Consider the following 18,872-nt stretch of genomic DNA (forward strand, 5'->3'; position numbering starts at 1 on the left):
AAAGAGCACAGATGGTATAGTTTTGTTGATGTAACCCGTATGAATAGAAGATTCGCCACCAGCCATGGAGATTCGTATCCCAGCAGCCACACCAAAACTTTTAGCTGGAAAAGTAATCGAGACCAGAGGCTAGAGGCTAAGTATGGCGATGCTCAAAGGCCATAGAGAAGAGGAGATCATGAGGGCGAAGGAATGTCATAGGGGCGAAAAAAGGAATTAGAAATGGAGGGAAGGAAAAGGGAGACTATGACACAAGGGGAAAGGGAGAGGGGGAAGAGAAGCATGTACATGATAGGAAGAGGAATGTTGAGATGTAGACATCAAGGGAAGTGATCCATACTTTATTGGAAAGAAGGGATGAGAGGGAAATATCAAAATACTAGCTAGGTGGCTTTACAAGAATGAGCGTGTCTCATCAAGGAATAGCCCCTTCCTTTTATAGCCAAAAGAGGGGGTCTCTCCACATTAATGTATCCTCCCACATGCATGGTGTGTGTGGAAAAGTCTCCCATGTGGGCTAGGTGGGTATGCACTCTCAATTGTGTGCGACAACCCTTTGCCTCTATTTTCCACATAAATCAAGCCCCATATCTCAAGTCTATGATACTCCCTTGGTCTCTTTCCAATTTTATAATAGGTTCAAACCTCTAGGAGGACAAGTGGAGGGTTGGCACAAGGAATCTTGCCACCTCATCCTACTTTCCCCATTATTTAACTAGCTCTCTTGGTCCTTCTATACCTCCCCCACATGGGCCTATCTCATATGGAGGGTATAACTCAATATAATATCCATCTCCACCTATTTTATATTGCTTCTCCCATGGACTTTGAGCCATATCTCACTAAATGCAGCCTAGGTGGAGGGGTGGCACATGGAGGAGCCATGCCACCTTGCATTTTATAATATTACTATTATGGATTATGTACAACACACCTTATGGGTCCTCTTACATGGAAGGGTGGCACATGGTCATGCCCTGCCACCTCAACCTTGGGCCCTATGCACACCATATTTTATTATACTATTGCCACATATACAAACACACATACATATTAATGCCTTTTTCCTTAGACAATTTTATCCATAACAGTGCCTTTGCCTAAAGACAAGAATGCAATTGGCTGTAAGTGGGTTTATAAGATCAAGCACAATGCATATGGTTCTGTGAATAGATACAAGGCAAGATTAGTTGTCAAGGGGTATGCACAGACATATGGCATTGATTATGAAGAAACTTTCAGCCCGGTTGCAAGGATGGCAACCGTAAGAGCAGCCATTGCTATGGCTGCATCAAAGGGATGGTCTTTACATCAGATGGATGTAAAGAATGCCTTCTTGCATGGTGATTTGCAAGAAGAGGTCTTTATGGAGCAGCCAGCAGGTTATGTTCATGCTATTCATCCTGAGTTCGTTTGCAGGTTGAAGAAAGCCTTGTATGGCTTGAAGCAAGCACCTAGAGCATGGTCTGATAAGATAGGACAGTATCTTGTCACTATTGGCTTTCAGATTTCCAAGGCAGATTTCTCACTCTATGTGAGAAAAACAGAGAAAGGGATTATGTTGCTTGTCATTTATGTTGATGATTTGATCATCACAGGTGATAGTGATGAAGATATCCTTCATGTGAAAATGCTATTGAGGCAGAAGTTTGAGATGAAGGATTTGGGAGAGCTGCGTTATTTCTTGGGCATTGAGGTGATTAGATCACCAAGTGGGATACAGCTCTTGTAGAGGCAGTATGGATTGGACATGCTGTCCAAATATGGGATGACAGGCTGCAAGCCTATTTCAGTTCCTTTGGAGCAGAATGTGAAGCTGAGTATAGATGCAGGTGAGCTTTTGGAAGACCCTACTATGTACAGACGCATAGTAGGAAGTTTGATTTATATGACTATTACCAGGCCAGATCTAAGCTATGCTGTTGGATTGGTAAGTCAGTTTATGCAGGCTCCAAGGAAACCGCATTTGGATAAGGCTAGACGCATACTCAGGTATGTGAAGTCCACATTGCAGTATGGACTATTTTATGAGGCTGGGGTTCAGATACAGTTGCATGGATACACTGATGCTGATTGGGCTGGTAGTAATTCTGATAGACGATCTACCAGTGGATATGTATTCTCTTTTGGGAGTGCTGCAATCACTTGGAGCAGCAAGAAACAGCCTACAGTTGCCTTGTCGAGCACAGAGGCTAAGTACAGGGGTGCAGCAATGGCTGCATGTGAGGTAGCTTGGTTGCATAAGCTACTCTATGATATGCATCAGTCTACAGATGGGCCAGTTGTCATTTATTGTGACAACATGAGCAGCATACACTTGGCAAAGAACCCAGTCTTTCATGCTAGAACAAAGCACATTGAGGTGCATTATCACTATGTGTGGGAGAAGGTTTTACTAGGTCTTATTGATCTAGTTTATGTCAGCACAGAGGATCAAGTAGCTGACATATTCACGAAAACATTGGGCGCAGAGAAGCTATGCAAGTTCAGAGACCTGCTTGGTGTGCAGGAATTGGGATTGAGGTCGAGGGGGAGTGTTGAGATATCGAGCTCCACTCGCGATATGCCAGGGTGACTATTGTGCATTTATGTCACCGACTTGTTAGCTGGAGATGTGGTTGGTACACCGCCCATGAATAATAGCTGGGGATGATAGCTATCCTTATCTACTCTAGTTTGTGGCTCAGTTAGTAAGCCACCTTAGTTAGTTGTGTTTGGTTTGAGACCCACATATAGGTTTCTTCTATTTTCTTTGTACTAGAGTTCTTTTGGCTTTCACAACTAAGAAGAGGAAAACTGTTTTCAGCCTCCACCTTTGTGTGTATTCCCCCATTGTGCATGTGAGAAAGCCGCAAGTGAGACTCCTTCCCTCTCTCCCACTATCTTCACACTATGCAGATGTATGAACTTAGCGGAGCTGCCATCAACCCTCGGCAACCTCAACTCCCTGCAATATCTTAACCTATTCGAATACATGAGCTTGGCGGAGCTGCCATCAACCCACGGGAACCTCAGCTACCTGCAATCTCTTGACCTATTTGAATGCATGAGCGTGGCCGAGTTGCCATCAACCCTCAGCAACCTCAACTCCCTACAATCCCTTCACCTGTATGGATATACGAGCTTGGCGGAGTTGCCATTCAACTTTGACCAACTTGAGCTCCATACACATCTACGGGCTATAACATATCCCTCGAGTATTCACTGTGTAAAAACCGCATATCTTGTGTGTTCAAGGGTATTTTAAAAACCCCCTACATATTGTTTTTTATAATCTAGACATGCCTCTTCTAACCTTATTCCTATCGCAATGGATTAACTTGTCGTCCACCACTTTCTCTTCATGTGGACAATAGTATCCGTGGGAAATAAAATCACAATCTACAGCTCTGATCATCACGCCACCAGCAAAAAGCCTATCATTTTCAATTTCTATGTAGAAAAATGACATGACAAAAAGAAGATTCAATTCACAACTCACCTCACTCCTGCCCTCTCCCCCTCACCCACACCACATGTGAAGTGTTACTCCCCCTCCCCCTCTCCGAGGATTACCAAAAAGCGAGCGGAAATAACCGAGCAAGGTAATTGAACCGAGCAATGAAAAACGAGCAAACCATCCATTATATGAGACATTATCAATTCATAAATTTAATTGAAGCTATATCAATATAACCAAAGTCTAACTTTCCTCCTCCTTTGCTCAAATATATAAAATCTTTATTGAAAGTTGTTGGCGCCTCTCTTGCCTCTTGGCCTCCTATTGCCTATTATAGCTACCTTTCTTTATTACCTCTTGCCTCTAGGAGTGGAATCTCTATTTTTTTACACCTATTCCTCATTTAGAACAAATGGTAGCAACAGCAAAAGACCTCAATTCTTTATGTTTTTCTCATAACCTCTTCTTTTTTTACCCCACTTCGCATGACTCTGAAAATACATTTTTCCTTTGCCTTTTGCATCATAAATAAAATTAAAAACTAGAGGGAATTTTTTGTATTATTTTAAGGATATCCAGTTTTTTTAAAATTTACTTAGAATCCATAGTCATGTACACCTTATCCTCTACACCACTTCAAGGTCAAATTTCAACATGGAACTTGATGGGTGGTAGAGATAACATATTAATATGGGTGGAAACGGATCAGATTGACTACCCGCTCGAAGGCCTCCAGCTTCGCTACCTCTCCATCACAACACTCTCCTACTTTGATCGTCCATTGTTGCAATTGCAACCTGCAACTAGGGAGAATGCCCAAGCTCTGGATCTTACAAAGCATGAACATGTGTGTGTAGCAGTTGAACGTCGACGTCCTCGACAAGACGGGGAGCATGTCCACGCTTAGAGTCCTAGAGCTCGTTGGACAGAATGAGCTGCAAAATATCCCTCCATAGGTCCTCACTTCTACTAAACTTCTACAAAGTATCCCTCAGTAATATGCCTACTCGCACTCTCTCATTTTTGTTCCTTCTACTAAACTTGCACCTTCTTCCACTACTGCTGCGTCACAAGTCCTTCTCTCGCAACTCCGAAGACTTTACCTATAGGGACTCCAAGATGCCACATTGCCTTTAGTGCTCTTCAACCTCACCTCCCTGCAATCCCTTGCCTTACCGAGATGCATGAGCTTGGCGGAGCTGCCATCAACCCTCGGCAACCTCAGCTCCCTGCAATCTCTTGACCTATCCACATGCACGAGCTTGGCAGAGCTGCCATCAACCCTTGGCAACCTCAGCTCCCTGCAATCTCTTGACCTATCTGCATGCACAAGCTTGGCGGAGCTGCCATCAACCCTCGGCAACCTCAGCTTCCTTCAATCTCTTCACCTATCCACATGCACGAGCTGGGCGGAGTTGCCATCAGCCCTCGGCAACCTCAGCTCCCTGCAATCTCTTGACCTATCTGCATGCACGAGCTTGGCAGAGCTGCCATCAACCCTCGGCAACCTCAACTCCCTGCAATCTCTTCACCTATCTGGATGCACGAGCTTGGCGGAGCTGCCATCAACCCTCGGCAACCTCAGCTCCCTACAATCTCTTCACCTATCCCGATGCACGAGCTTGGTGGAGTTGCCATCAACCGTCAGCAAACTTAGCTCCCTGCAATCTCTTATCCTAGTCGCATGCACGAGCTTGGCGGAGCTGCCATCAACCCTCGGCAACCTCACCTCCCTGGGATTGGTTGACCTATCCAGATGCACGAGCTTGGCGGAGCTGCCATCAACCCTCGGCAACCTCAGCTCCTTGCAATCTCTTAACCTATCCAGATGCACGAGCTTGGCGGAGCTGCCATCAACCCTCGGCAACCTCAGTTCCTTGCAATCTCTTCGCCTAGTCGGATGCACGAGCTTGGCAGAGCTACCATCAACCCTCGGCAACCTCAGCTCCCTACAATCTCTTTACCTATCCAGATCCACGAGCTTGCCAAAGTTGCCATCAACTTTGACTAGCTTGAGTCCTGGTGCAGAGGGTCTAATACCAGTCTATGCAAATCAAGTGTGACCCAACACATTTCGAGCACCAATCAAGTGTTACGGTTGTGGAGAAAATCATAGGATCGCAGAGTGCCCTCATCGTGGTAGCCCAGCCACTTTCCAACCGCTCTGCAGAGATTGTGGCATAGGACATGCCTGTATGGATTGTCCCATGAAAAATAAGGTCCCAGAACAAACAGAGGTTAAGCCTGACATCCCCATCGGCATCATTGGGGTGGACCATCAAAGTCTGGGTCCGGCAAGTCTAAGGTCACAACCTATCAATGTAATTACACGCCAACAGAAAGCGGCCACGAAGGACCCTATCATTCCAATCCAACCGAAGCGACTTCTGAGAAAGAAAGCACAAGTGCCTCCACCTCCGCCAAGCAATGAGCAGCCGAGTTCATCCACATCAACTCCCGAGCCTCGAATAAAAGATGCTCCATTCCCGAATGCAGAGGTGGAGAAGGCTCGTTTTCAGGCACTTCAGCAATGGGTCCAAAATGAACAAGCTCAATTTGAGACTCAGAAACAAGCTCAAGACCCACTCCATGACTTGGCCCCACAAAGTATTGATACTGTACTCGAGCCTTTGTTCCAACAACAGACTCCACAACAGAATGTACCGCCACATCAACTTGAAGGAGCTGCACTCTCTAGCATCCTGAGTTGCCCTGTGTCAATTCCCATCGGAATCCTCTTATGGAATTGTCCCAATCTCTGGGAGAGTTTTAAAGGATGGATTGAACTCGCGAATCCCCCTCCACCTATGAATGACATTGAAGATATCCCTGTGCGGATGGGTGAGAGAGATGACATACGCAACATCACTGTGCCTTTGATCCACAAGGCCTATACTGAAATCCAAGCCATAGTGGATGGTGGAGCAGGTGTCAATGTCCTATCAAAGGAGCTTTACGAAGAATGGGGTCTCCCACCAATGCAAAAGGCTAATTTCAACATACGCCTTGCCGATGATTCACGGGCTAAACCCTTGGGAATAGTGAATGGCGTGTCCACAAAGATCGCAGGAGTTCGCTTTTCCCTTCAATTCACAATTTTGGATCTCCCCAAAAAAATCCTATCAAATCTTACTGGGACGTCCTTGGTTACGGGAAGCATCAGTCCTCCATGACTGGGGAACGGATAGATTGACAATCCAGAATCAAGACACTGCAGTCAGGGTGAATGTGGGGACAGGAGTTATTAAACCAATTGTTCCTAGAGCATTGGATGACACATCTTCCACGACAATCTCGAGCAAATCAGATCCCTTGCAACAGCATGCCATAGCAGGTGACTCACAAAGCAATGTCAATAACTGGATACAAACATTGGCAACCATCGACAACTGCCATTCATTAGACCCCATCTTCTCACAGATAGATGTTAACGCACTACAGGTCGATCCTCCACCGACGCATGAAGAACCAATCGATCTAGAGATGCCTTTCTTTATGGCTGACCTCGAATGGGATAATGAACCTGAAGAAGGTCCCCATACCAATGATGACTCAGATTTTCCTTGCGACCTTGAAACAGAGGCTGCGAATGCTGAAATTGAAGATCAAATCTTTGATAATGACCTAGCCATTCTGCATGCCCTGATGGCAGTCGAGCTCCCAAAAGTTGAACCTCCACAGTTGCATAACAGCAGACGATCCCGCAAGAAAGCTGCAGGAGGAAATCGCAGAAGAGCCAAGGCCGAGCACTTCAATGAATTCGAACGAGTCCAAACACAGATTGTGGAATTGTATCTTGCAAAGGCAGTCCCCTCAAAGTCAAAACCACCACCTCTTGAATGGTCCCCTGAAGGACTGGAAGGAGTATGTGCAGCACATGAACCCTTACTTGGAAACACCTTACCAGTGGAAAAGTTACCCCACAGTTCCCAACGTAAGAAGTTTTGGAAATATAAGCCACATGTGCGGATGAAGCTCGATCAAGAGACTTCAGAAAAAGAAAGGAAAGAAGAGCCTAACAAATTACTAAATGCAACTATGCCACCCAGTACTCATGACACATCTCAGGCTAGTTCAACCCCATCAGAGGCCGATCTTCGAGCAGTGCCGGAATACTTTAAGAATTATACAAGTGGCAGTGCACCAATAGCAATGCCATGACCAATCAGAGAATCTGAAGTTCAAGAAACCGATAGCATTGGAGAAACTCCAATCTATGAGGGACCGGCAAAAACACGCACAATAAACCTCGCCCTTGAAGGGGAGGAAGAAAAGTTGGTTTTCATTGGGAAACAGCTCCGTCAAGAAGATGAAAGCAAACTCAAAGACCTCCTAATGGAATACCGTGACTGCCTAGCATGGTCATACAAAGAGATGAAAGGAATTTCACCAGAAGTGGCAGTTCACACGATCCCTATAAGGGAAGGTGCTCTCCCTAAGGTATGTGGACCTTATCGCACAAATCCTAAATATGGCACCATGGTTTATGACGAGCTGGAAAAACTCCTAGATGCCGGATTCATCTACGAGATAGAGCACACTGATTGGGTTTCACCCATTGTCATTGTGCCTAAATGCAACAAGAAGCTCAGAATATGCGTAAACTTGAAAAATGTGAATGCCGCCACAATTAGGGATCACTACCCCCTACCCTTAACAGAAACAGTGTTGGAAAAGGTGGCAGGATCCGAAATTTATAGCTTCTTGGATGGCTTCAGTGGCTATAACCAAGTACAAATTGCTCCTCAAGACCAATCAAAAACAGCATTTGCTACAGAATGGGGTATTTTTGCATATAGAGTCATGCCATTCGGCCTTTGTAATGCCCCAGCCACATTCCAGCGAGTCATGTTCACAGCTTTCAAGTCATTTTTGAATAATTTTTTACAGGTGTTCTTGGATGATTTGTGCATCCATTCAACCAAACAAGACCACTTCAAATGTCTGGAAGAAGTACTAATCAAATGCAGGGAGTATGGCATCTCCCTAAACCCAACAAAATGCCAGTTCATGGTCACCCACGGAGTTGTTTTGGGACACATCGTCTCTCAACATGGGATTGCAACTGACATGGACAAAATCAAAATCATCATGGAATTGCCTCCTCCTACAAATTCCAAAGGTGTACAGGTCTTTATGGGACATGCCGGCTATTATAGAAGATTTATATTGTGGTATGCCATGATAGCTAGACCACTTTACAAATTATTAGTGGAGTTCTTATGGACCGAAGAGTGCGACCAAGCCTTTGAGCTTTTAAAGTGGCGCCTAATCACAGCACCCATCCTTCTATCTCCCAATTGGGATATTGATTTTCATGTTCATACTGATGGATCCAAGTATGCAATTGGGAGTGTGCTTTGTCAACCTGGTGAACATAAGAAAGACTACCCCGTCTACTTCGCCAGTCGACAACTCAATGATGCAGAGATCAACTATACAACCACAGAAAGAGAAGCCCTCGCAATGGTGTACAGTGTAAAGAAATTTCGGCACTATCTACTCGCAAATGATTTTGTCTTCTACACCGACCATCAAGCATTGCTTTATCTTGTGAACCGTCCGTGTACCACAGGACGAATAACCAGATGGCTCCTCTTGTTGCAAGAATTCAACTTCAAAATTGTGGTCCGCAAAGGTGCCCAACACTACATTGCCGATCACATGTCTCGAGTCAAGACAGGAGAAGAAGCCACTGGAATAGAAGATGACTTACCAGATGCCACACTATTTCAAATAGATGCTGTTCCAGAATGGTGTGGAGATATCATTGGGTACTTGATGACAGGACGACCACCCCCTGACATGAAAGCAGTAGATGCCAGAAAATTGATTCTAAAGGCTGCACCCTATCAACTCATTGCAGGACAACTATACAAGATGGGCAAGGACCAGATATTAAGAAGATGTGTAATGCCTCATGAGATCCTGCCAATCCTGAGTGAAGTCCATGAAGGCATTGCAGGAGGACACTTCCAAGGGGAAGCCACAGCAAGAAAAGTTCTCCTGGCAGGCTACTGGTGGCCAACACTATGGGCAGATGCCTATGAATATGTAAAAGGCTGTGATGTTTGCCAACGAACTATTAAACCACAACACAAAGACTTCAATCCCCTAACAACAGTTGTTGCACAACAGCCATTTGAAAAATGGGGGATTGATTATGTGGGTCCCATACATCCAGTAGCAAAAGGAACACAGGCACGCTACATCATTGTGGCCACTGATTACTTTACAAAATGGGCTGAAGCTAAAGTAGTCAGAAAGGCAGATGCCAAAAGCACAGCAAGATTCTTGTACGAACATGTGATCACCCGATTCGGATGCCCCATTGAAATTGTGTCGGATAGGGGCACACATTTTGTCAATGAGGTAATCCAAGAACTCTTGTCTGGCTTCATGGTCATTCATAGAAAAAGCACACCCTACTACCCCCAAGGGAATGGACTAGCAGAATCCACAAACAAAATCATATGCAATATCCTCACCAAGGTAGTAGAACCACAGCGTTCTGATTGGGCAGAGAAACTGAATGCAGCCTTATGGGCATACAGAACTACATTCAAGGTCAGTACAGGTAACACACCTTTTCAATTGGTGTACGGCCTTGAAGCCGTGGTCCCACTCGAATTTGTAATACCAAGTCTACGCATCGCAATACAGGAACGCATGGGTGATCATGAGTCCTTGAAAGAAAGGCTCTGTCAGTTGGAAAAGCATACAGAGACAAGACTAGTCGCTTATCATGCCATGACAACAGAAAAACGTCGACGAAAGGCATGGTTTGACAGGAATTTGAAAGCTAAAGACATCAAGGAAGGCGACTTAGTCCTGTTATACAATGCCAAAGTACACAAGGGAAAACTGAAGTACCTAGGTCAAGGACCCTACCGAGTACAAAAGATGAATCCCATCGGAGCTGTGCTACTTGAAACACTAGATGGAGTCCAATTCAACACAACAATAAACGGGAGCCGACTGAAGCGCTACTACGTCAACACGCGAGCCATCCCCGACAAAAATGAAGATTTGGGAAACCAAGTCTTCCTTAGTTAGGATTAGATTGTATCACAAGCACTCACTCGCATATGCACGTTTTTGCACATATAGTTTGCACTACATTGTTACACGCACACTCACTGCATACGCACGTTTTTTGCACATTAGGGATGTTTGAGTCTTAGTTTCCCTATCAAATCCCACAAATAAGCATATAGTTAGACACATCACATGCACTCACATGATTTTGCATAGGCACATAATAGATTGCATAAAAAATAGTATCACACACTTTCATTCCATACTCTCAAAGCATGCAATGAATTCACACGCAGTACATGAAGCTATGCCAACACTCAAGATGAATTGGCAACAGAGTCTGCAGCCTCCACAACGAGACCCCCGCCAAACATCACAGCCGTCTCCTATATGCAAAAATATCAAACTTGCATACTAATTATCTACAAGCTCAATGCTACGGGTGCAATCGCATCCAACATGTATGCAAGATAGCAAGAAATGACAACCTCAGCAACGAGATCCCCTCTGACATTCATAGTCATCTACCCCTCCTTAAGTGGAGATAAGCTTCTTGACCAACATCCTTTTATACCAATCCTCCACAACGAGACCCCTGCTAAACCTCTTCCCAAGAAGATTCGATGGCAGCGTCCGCAACCTCAGCAACGAGATCCCCTCTGACATTCATAGTCATCTACCCCTCCTTAAGAGGAGATAAGTTTCTTGACTATTGACTACAAATTGTGTGGTGCAAAAGAATTACAGTAGGAACGACTCGCATACCACAAGCTAAATAGCCACTGAATTACGCACATGGCATCCCAACTCTGAAATCAAAATAAGCCATAACCCGAGGACGGGTAATAAAATGGATCCGGGAGTATGTTGACTCTGTGCCAACATGAACTTATGAAGAAAGAGAAGGTGATACAACTTTGTGATACAACTTTGTGTTACAACTTTGTGTTACAACTTCTAGACACAACTTTATGTTACGACTTTGTGTAACAACTTTGTGTTACAAGTTTGTGTTACAACTTCTACATGAAGAGAGAGAATGTGTTATGACTTTGTGACACAACTTTGTGTGACAACTTTGTGTAACAACTTTGTGTTACAACTTTGTGTTACAACTTCTACATGTAGAGAGAGAAGGTGTTACAACTTTGTGTTACAACTTTGTGATACAACTTTGTGTTACAACTTTGTGATACGACTTTGTGTTACATGCAGAGAGAGAAGCTCTCCAACTTGTATAAATACCCCATAATGGAATGAAGCCCGCACTCTTGGGGCATTGTGTTGAGTCTACATTGGTATTCCAAGCATTTGTCTCAAGTGTCACGTCCAAAAGCATGTCCTAACCTTGCAACCCTTCTCCCCTCTCCTCCAACCCTGCAACCCACCCTCTCCCTCTCCTCCTCCCTCCTCCTTCCTCCTTCTCCTCCTCCTCCCTCCTCCTTCCTCCTTCTCCTCCTCCTCCCTCCTCCTCCTCCTCCTCCTCCTCCTCCCTCCTCCTCCTCCTCCTCTCTCCTCCCCCTCCCTCCTCCTCTTCCCTCCTCCTCCTTCCTCCTCTCTCTCTTCCTTCACCCATGCTCTTACACCTTCTTCCTCTCCCACTCCTATGCTTTCCTAAACCCTTGAACTCCATGATCTACGAGGGAGACGAGTTCTCCACCATGTATTCTACTCTGAACCTTGAATCCCCCCTCTAACCCTGGACTCCTTCTAAACCCTTGAATCCCCCCTTTAAACCTTGGAACCTCCTTCTAAACCCTGGAACTCTTTCTGAACCCTGGAACTCTTTCTGAACCTTGGAACTCTTTCTAAACCCTGGAACCTCCTTCTGAACCCTTAAACTCCTCCTAAACCCTACAACCCCCAATGAAGGCGAAAGCCTTCATTACCCCAACAACAATGGTTTACGTGCCTTTTACACATGCTTACACTTTGTTTACTTACCACACTTAAGCCTACGTCTCTCACCAGAACATGACTCGAGGTCCTAAGCTACACATATACTACAACGACAATCCCAATATATCTGTAGGTGACAAAAAGCCTCGGAACCCTGCAACATAGAATACCCAGCTCTTCCTACGAAAGCAGTAGGAAAGAGCCTACATATTGCCAAACTTTTGAAGAGGCTTTTTGAAATATATCTATGATATAATTTGGGATTTATCATGGTATCAAAGTCTCTATACCTAAATAAATGAAATCTATGGTTTTGATTTTCAGTACACATGCTAAGTACCCTTGCTTCTCTCCATTTGCATGAATTTACTTTGTGTGCAAGAATGTGTATGAAACATAAGAGAGTAGAGGATAATGAATTGATTTGTACATATTTGTGATGATTTAGATGCAAGTTTTTTTTTAAAATTGTTTTTTTAATGTCTAAAAACCAATTGCTCACATTTTTGCCATTTACTTCTTTGATATTACAAATATCAATTGCAACAACTAAATCACATGGGCTCCATTTAGACATGTTGCTAGTCCAAACTAATTTGGGAAGGATTGCTTTTTTAGTAGAATCAATTGGTTTTCATGTGAACATTTTTGTTTCTTTGGTGCTTGTTTGAGTACTTCCTTTTGTATGAGAGCATTGATTTCTATACATTCACTTCGTAGGACATGGGCCACAAAAGTCAGCCGTGAAACTATTACTAATGATGCTTTAGCCAAGAATGTAAATGAAGTCCTTCCAGTGCAATGTGTAAACTCAGTTATTGTTTTCATGCAAGAATGAAAGTCAACAATGCTTGATGCCTTTACAACATTAATGAATGTCCTAAATGACCAGAAGTTTATCTATGCTCGCTCGAATGCAGTCTCTCGAATTCTGGTAATCCTCTCTAGCTTGCATCCTTTCAAACTCATTATAATGCTCCACCTTAGCCTTAGTACATGTAAATGGATTGTGGAGATGGGAGATTGCATTGATGTTGCTGATAATGTTGGCTTTGGTGTCAAGGTATGTCATTTGGCTATTTACATGATTGTCATGTTCTTGTTTGTTTGTATTTTATTTTTCTCCATTAACTTTTTCAATCTATGTTTCATGTAGATTACTACCTTTCAATCCTATTGTTCTCTAGGATTGGCAAGAAGGCACATCACTATCTTGATAGGGCAAATAAAGTTTCCCAATCCCTTAAGGTGTGCATGGACAATTATTTCATCACTCATTACTTGCCTTCAAGTGTACAGTGCATAAAAGAGGGAAAGGGTGGACAATGGCATGGTGGGTTGGAGAAGAGTAGCGCCATGATGTTGATGTTCATGGAGTTGTTGTGTCCGATTGGAGGCTCTATGCTTGAGCTTGGTGCAGGTATAGCACCTGGGATGAAAGTAGCAATTCACTTAGGACGTCCATGCATGGCAGTGGACAATGACAAAGAGATTTGCACAAGATACTTGGAAGGCATTCTTAGAGACAACTTCATAGAGGCAGGGCCTTCAAGTGTGAATCAAGCAATCCTCATGATAGATGATGAGGAGACAGACTATGACTTTGATGCACCTCTTGATTAGTGAGTAATTTATTTGATCTATGTGTATAATTTAAGCATGGTTAGATACTGACTAATTGGGCTTAGTGTTCTGCCTTGCTATGCAGAAGATGTGGCTACCCAAATGGTAGGAGATAGCACATTTGATTATGAATTGGTGGAGAGGCATCATGGACATCTAGACTACATAGATGACTTGGTTGATGAGCTCTAGAGAGCATGTCCTGGCTTTTTATGGACTGATACAAAACTTAATTTCTCATGTTTTCATTATCATCTCATGTAGACCTGGTTTCTTATGGATGGATAGCCATTTATATGTCCACATTGTGGCTCTTGAATGCCGTCCCATCTGCACGCCATATGGTTGCCACCTCACTAACCTTCCATGTGCTATTTTGGATTAGTTAGATAACTCTATGTAGGGTAATTTTTTGTTTGCTAGGCATATGTCTTGCCCATGTGCCACCTTATTCTTGACTTTGTTGACATTGCTTGCTTGTACATTAATGTGCCTTGAAAATACAAGACCATGGCGGATCATGTGCTCATACATCTCATCATGGTACCATCGTCAACCAAGTCATCTTCGCTAACCCAACTCACGTGCCTCCATGAAGTTGAAATTTATAGTGATGATTTTCATATACTCTATGCCAATGGACAAGCACTCATGCAAAACAAAATCTGCAAATATGGGCATTCGTGCTTGCACCGACGATTGTAAAGGTCCTTGTCCATAGCTTCCTAGGCCCTATAGGGCCAATCACGCTACACGCACATGGTGCTAGAAACAAGCTACACTAATGAGGGCCTTGAGCACATAAAAGGCCTTCAAGTACTTCATTATGGGTGTTCATGGACAAAAACTCTCCAAGGGCCTCCAATGAGGGCTTTCAAAACTTACAGTTTCACCTCAACACACACAAGCACTGATTTCTTGGAAATCTGTTATTTGTTTTTACCAGAGGGCCTATAGTCTGCCGCCATTAATGCATGAAGGATGGTGGCCAAGTCATTATCAAATACTTGATCTTATAATGTGGCATTATCCACTTCTATTCCATATTTGAGTCAAAATCTTCATCATAGCCTTCAATGATGGCCTCTTTTGGATCACTGTCCCATTCTATACATGCCATGAAAATAGGTACATCCACCACTTCTAATTCTTCATCCCAAATTAGTGGTTGTAGTTGTATCATCTGTGCATCCACATCTAGCAATGTTGGGTTGTTTTGCAATTATAATTGTGGCCAATGCTTGTATGCAATATCACTTTGGCTATCACCTTCTATGGGTTTGAGTTCTTTCAATGTTGAAAGTGATGCATGACTGGTGGCTATGGTGGAAGATGTATCATCAATATTTCTTGGTATAATGGGCTTGATTTCCCCAATTTTCATATTTATTTTCATAGGTAGTATCTTTAATATGGATTGTGATCCTATTAGTGCCATTATGATGGAGTATCAAAGCCTCTCTAAGACATGGCCTCCCCAACAATATTTTGTATGTTATTTATCCTTGAGGAAGATTTAGTATGGCGAATTGTATGGCGAACTTGACTCCCACAATTTTTGTTAACACATTGTCAACAACTCCTAGTGGCCTCATCTTAGTGTGGTTGGCTAGTGGTGTATGTTGAATGTGGCATTACTCATTGGTGGTAGTCCCCATTCTTCACAGAGTTTTTTTGCTAGAATATTGGCACCTACCCCACCATCCACTCTTGCAAGGTATTGACCAAAGGCTTTATGCTCCAGCAGGATACCCCTAGCACCAAATTTCAAATTTCAGTGGTGGGAAGCATTGTGCTGATTATATCCAGTCCTTGAAATTCTCCGACGTTGTAGGACAATTTCTCAATAAGTTTCCAATTGGCATTGTGACGAGACAAATAAACAAGCTGGCAAGTGCAGTGCCATCAAATTGGGGATGAGTTGCATGCAGATCCATTATGCTTGGGTTGGTGGTGGCTTCAATCACCATGTCAATATGGTGTGGTGTTGGTTCCCTATCCTTTGCTATTTCTCTCTAGTCTACCTCAAATTTTTCATGTTTGTGCCTTACCCCATTACTTCAAGGCTTGATACCAAGCTTTCCCCACTTTAGCATTGGGATATACTTCCTTTACTTCTTGAAGAGCATTGGGGATGGATGTGCTTGGCATTTCCTCAATTTATTTAGGGTTTGGCAAGGTTTGTTTATCTTTTGGACTCTTTGTTTTCTAAGCAAAAACTAGTTTTTGTCATGCTGCTTTCTTTTGCCTCATTGTTATCACCAGTGTAGGCTAGGACACAAACACTTGGTGTAGCTAGACTATGACTTTTGATGCCATTGATTCCAATGGAGCACATTTGGCTTTGTTTCATTGAGCTTTTGTGGCTTTGCTTTGAGTGGACAATCCATGCATGCATGCCCTTCACAATCTCTGCACACAGGTTAAAAAGTATTTGGACTGCCTTTGTGTGGGCACTCAATAGTCCGATGGTTTTCTCTATATTTGAAGCACTTGATTGGTGCTCAAGATGTGGTCGGTCTTACTTGATTGGCATACACTGGAATGAGTCCTTCTACCCCATTCATGTAGTACATAGGGTATTCTATTCATACTCATATTGCAGCTCCAGTTTCTCAAGTTGGATTTGTTGCATTGGGACTATTGGAGCAAGGTAGCTCAAGGAAACTATCGGGGGTTGGGATTTCTCAATAGTTGGGGTGCTTGTGTCCTCACAAAGGATTGAGCCTAAGCACTTGCACATTGGGCGTGAGTGCTACGGCTGTGTCTATACTGGGATTGATGCATGTTGGTACTATTAGGGTTGGGGTTATGTAACCCCATATTGTAGAAGCATGTGTTTACATCACGACCCGCAACATTGCAAATGGCATACCATAACCGCAAATGGTTGGGCCACTTTAGGTGGGTTAAGTCTGCTCCTCAAGATTGGGCATCAGTCATTGGCCATGTGGTTGGCCATATAGTGTGGGCACCATACATTCTCTCTTCTAGGGTATTGTGGTCACTGAGAGACTGACAACTTTTACTCTATGGCATCCATAATTTCTTCCTTTACCCTTAAGGCCATGGCTTCCACTCGATCCTCAGTGGTGCAATCCTTTGTTGAAGTGCTTCCCCTCTTGGAAAATCTATGGTCATGATGACTTGATTTATAGTCATCAATGTTGGTGTCAGAGTTGGTCATGTCATCCTTGATGTCAATTGTAGCTTCATGAGCATCGTTGAATTGCACATAGCTTCTGACTTTTTTCATTTCTTTGCATATGGAATTTTACAGCCTAGCAAAGAAATGAACCATGGAATTAGGTACTTGTCCCATCAAGATGGGGAACACACTTGGCTATCAATCTCTTCATTCTTCCCAAGTATGTTCTGACTTTCTCTTTCTAGCACATCTCCATACTTCAGGGTGGGATGATCTTGTAGCCTCTTGGTTTGGAACCTCCTTTTGAATTTCTCAAATACCCATGTGGCTCTTTCCTCCACTAGAAGACCTAGATACCATTCCAAGGCCTCATCAGCTAAGGCCATGGGAAACCAGGCTGTTTTAGTCTCATTTGATTGGTCACTGCTAGCACAACATGCTATGTAAAGAGTTGAAGGAATCTTATAGGATCCCCATATCGATTGTACTTTGGCATTTCCAAATTACCAAAGTGTCCCATTGTCATTGTTGTTGTTTCTGTAGTTGTTTCGTCATTGATTGAAGAAAATTTTGGCACCCGCTTCATCATCTAGTACTTCAGTGCATTGTTGGTCCTCCATGTTGCTTGTCGATGGGGATAGGTTGAACTCTTAGGGAGCATCGAGGGTATAAGAAAGTCCTCAAAAGTAGATAGGTGCTAGCCTTGTTCTTAATCTTAGGTGCATACAAAATCCTTGATTGTGTCCTTCAAGTGGGTGCATATGGCTGCAAAATCCGCATTTGATTTCAACCTTTGTAGCCCAAAAATGGCAAAAAACATGAAATCGACGAGTCAAAATTAGTGCCTATACGGAGGCAACAAACGGGGCCCAAAATGATGGCAAATTGATCCAAAATGCATATTTTAATGTAGAACTTTGCGTAAATGAAATTTGGGTTTGATCGGGGTGCAAATTGGCCTCCAAATGACCAAGATATGGGCCCTCAAAGTAGGGACAAAAATGGGCAACTTCTTTTTTTATAATTGGGTCCTTTTTTGTTTTAGGTGAACTAACCTAACCTATGGTGCCAACTATATGTTGAGATATCGAGCTTCACTCGCGATATGCCAGGGTGACCATTGTGCATTTATGTCATCGACTTGTTAGCTGCAGATGCGGGAGAGATGCGGTTGGTACACTGCCCATGAATAATAGCTGAATGACAGCTATCCTTATCTACTCTAGTTTGTGGCTCAGTTAGTATGCCACCTTAGTTAGTTGAGTTTGTTTTGAGACCCACATATAGGGTTCTTCTATTTCTTTGTACTAGAGTTCTTTTGGCTTTCACAACTAAGAAGAGGAAAATTGTTTTCAGCCTCCACCTGTGTGTGTATTCCCCCATTGTGTATGTGAGAAAGCCGCAAGTGAGAATCCTTTCCTCTCTTCCACTATCTTCACATGGTATCAGAGCCTTGTTCATGGTAAGGAGCTCAAGAAAGCATACCATGTTCACGGTGTCCTGGTAAGAGGACCAGTGTTGCTTTCCTTTTTCGAGTTTGGGAGCAAATCTCTGCAGGTAGCATAGCCAGAAGTGCAAGAGTGCATTGTCTCAGATTGAGACGCCCTTCGTGGTGTGTTTATTTTTCTGATTCGAGGCCATTTCGGGGTCTGTTTTCAAGGCGGAAGTTCTTCGCAGGCACTCAGAAAAAGGCCCTGTTTTTGCTGTGCGACCACTGCTCTGCTA

General features: G+C 43.5%; 1 protein-coding gene across 1 annotated transcript; it reads left to right on the forward strand.

The window, feature by feature from the left end:
* The first annotated feature begins 4,623 nt into the window (after nt 1-4,623).
* LOC147896280 (uncharacterized) lies at nt 4,624-14,191 on the forward strand. Its single transcript, XM_087382256.1, has 3 exons — nt 4,624-5,311; nt 13,797-13,928; nt 14,085-14,191. Exons 1-3 carry the CDS (start codon nt 4,624-4,626, stop codon nt 14,189-14,191), a joined length of 927 nt encoding a protein of 308 aa, XP_087238382.1.
* Nucleotides 14,192-18,872: the final 4,681 nt, after the last annotated feature.

This window comes from Dipteris shenzhenensis, chromosome 12, assembly GCF_047967505.1.
Source record: "Dipteris shenzhenensis isolate YYH24624 ecotype China chromosome 12, Dip_SZ_1.0, whole genome shotgun sequence".
Taxonomy (NCBI): domain Eukaryota; kingdom Viridiplantae; phylum Streptophyta; class Polypodiopsida; order Gleicheniales; family Dipteridaceae; genus Dipteris; species Dipteris shenzhenensis.

What these genes read in the sequence shown, in the direction of transcription:
- LOC147896280 (XM_087382256.1), top strand. Translation starts at nt 4,624, where the DNA reads ATGAGCTTGGCGGAGCTGCCATCAACCCTCGGCAACCTCAGCTCCCTG. An exon ending in ATCAACCCTCGGCAACCTCA is followed by an intron (nt 5,312 to 13,796) that starts GTTCCTTGCAAT and finishes AGCTTGGTGCAG; the next exon opens with GTATAGCACCTGGGATGAAA. An exon ending in CATAGAGGCAGGGCCTTCAA is followed by an intron (nt 13,929 to 14,084) that starts GTGTGAATCAAG and finishes CTTGCTATGCAG; the next exon opens with AAGATGTGGCTACCCAAATG.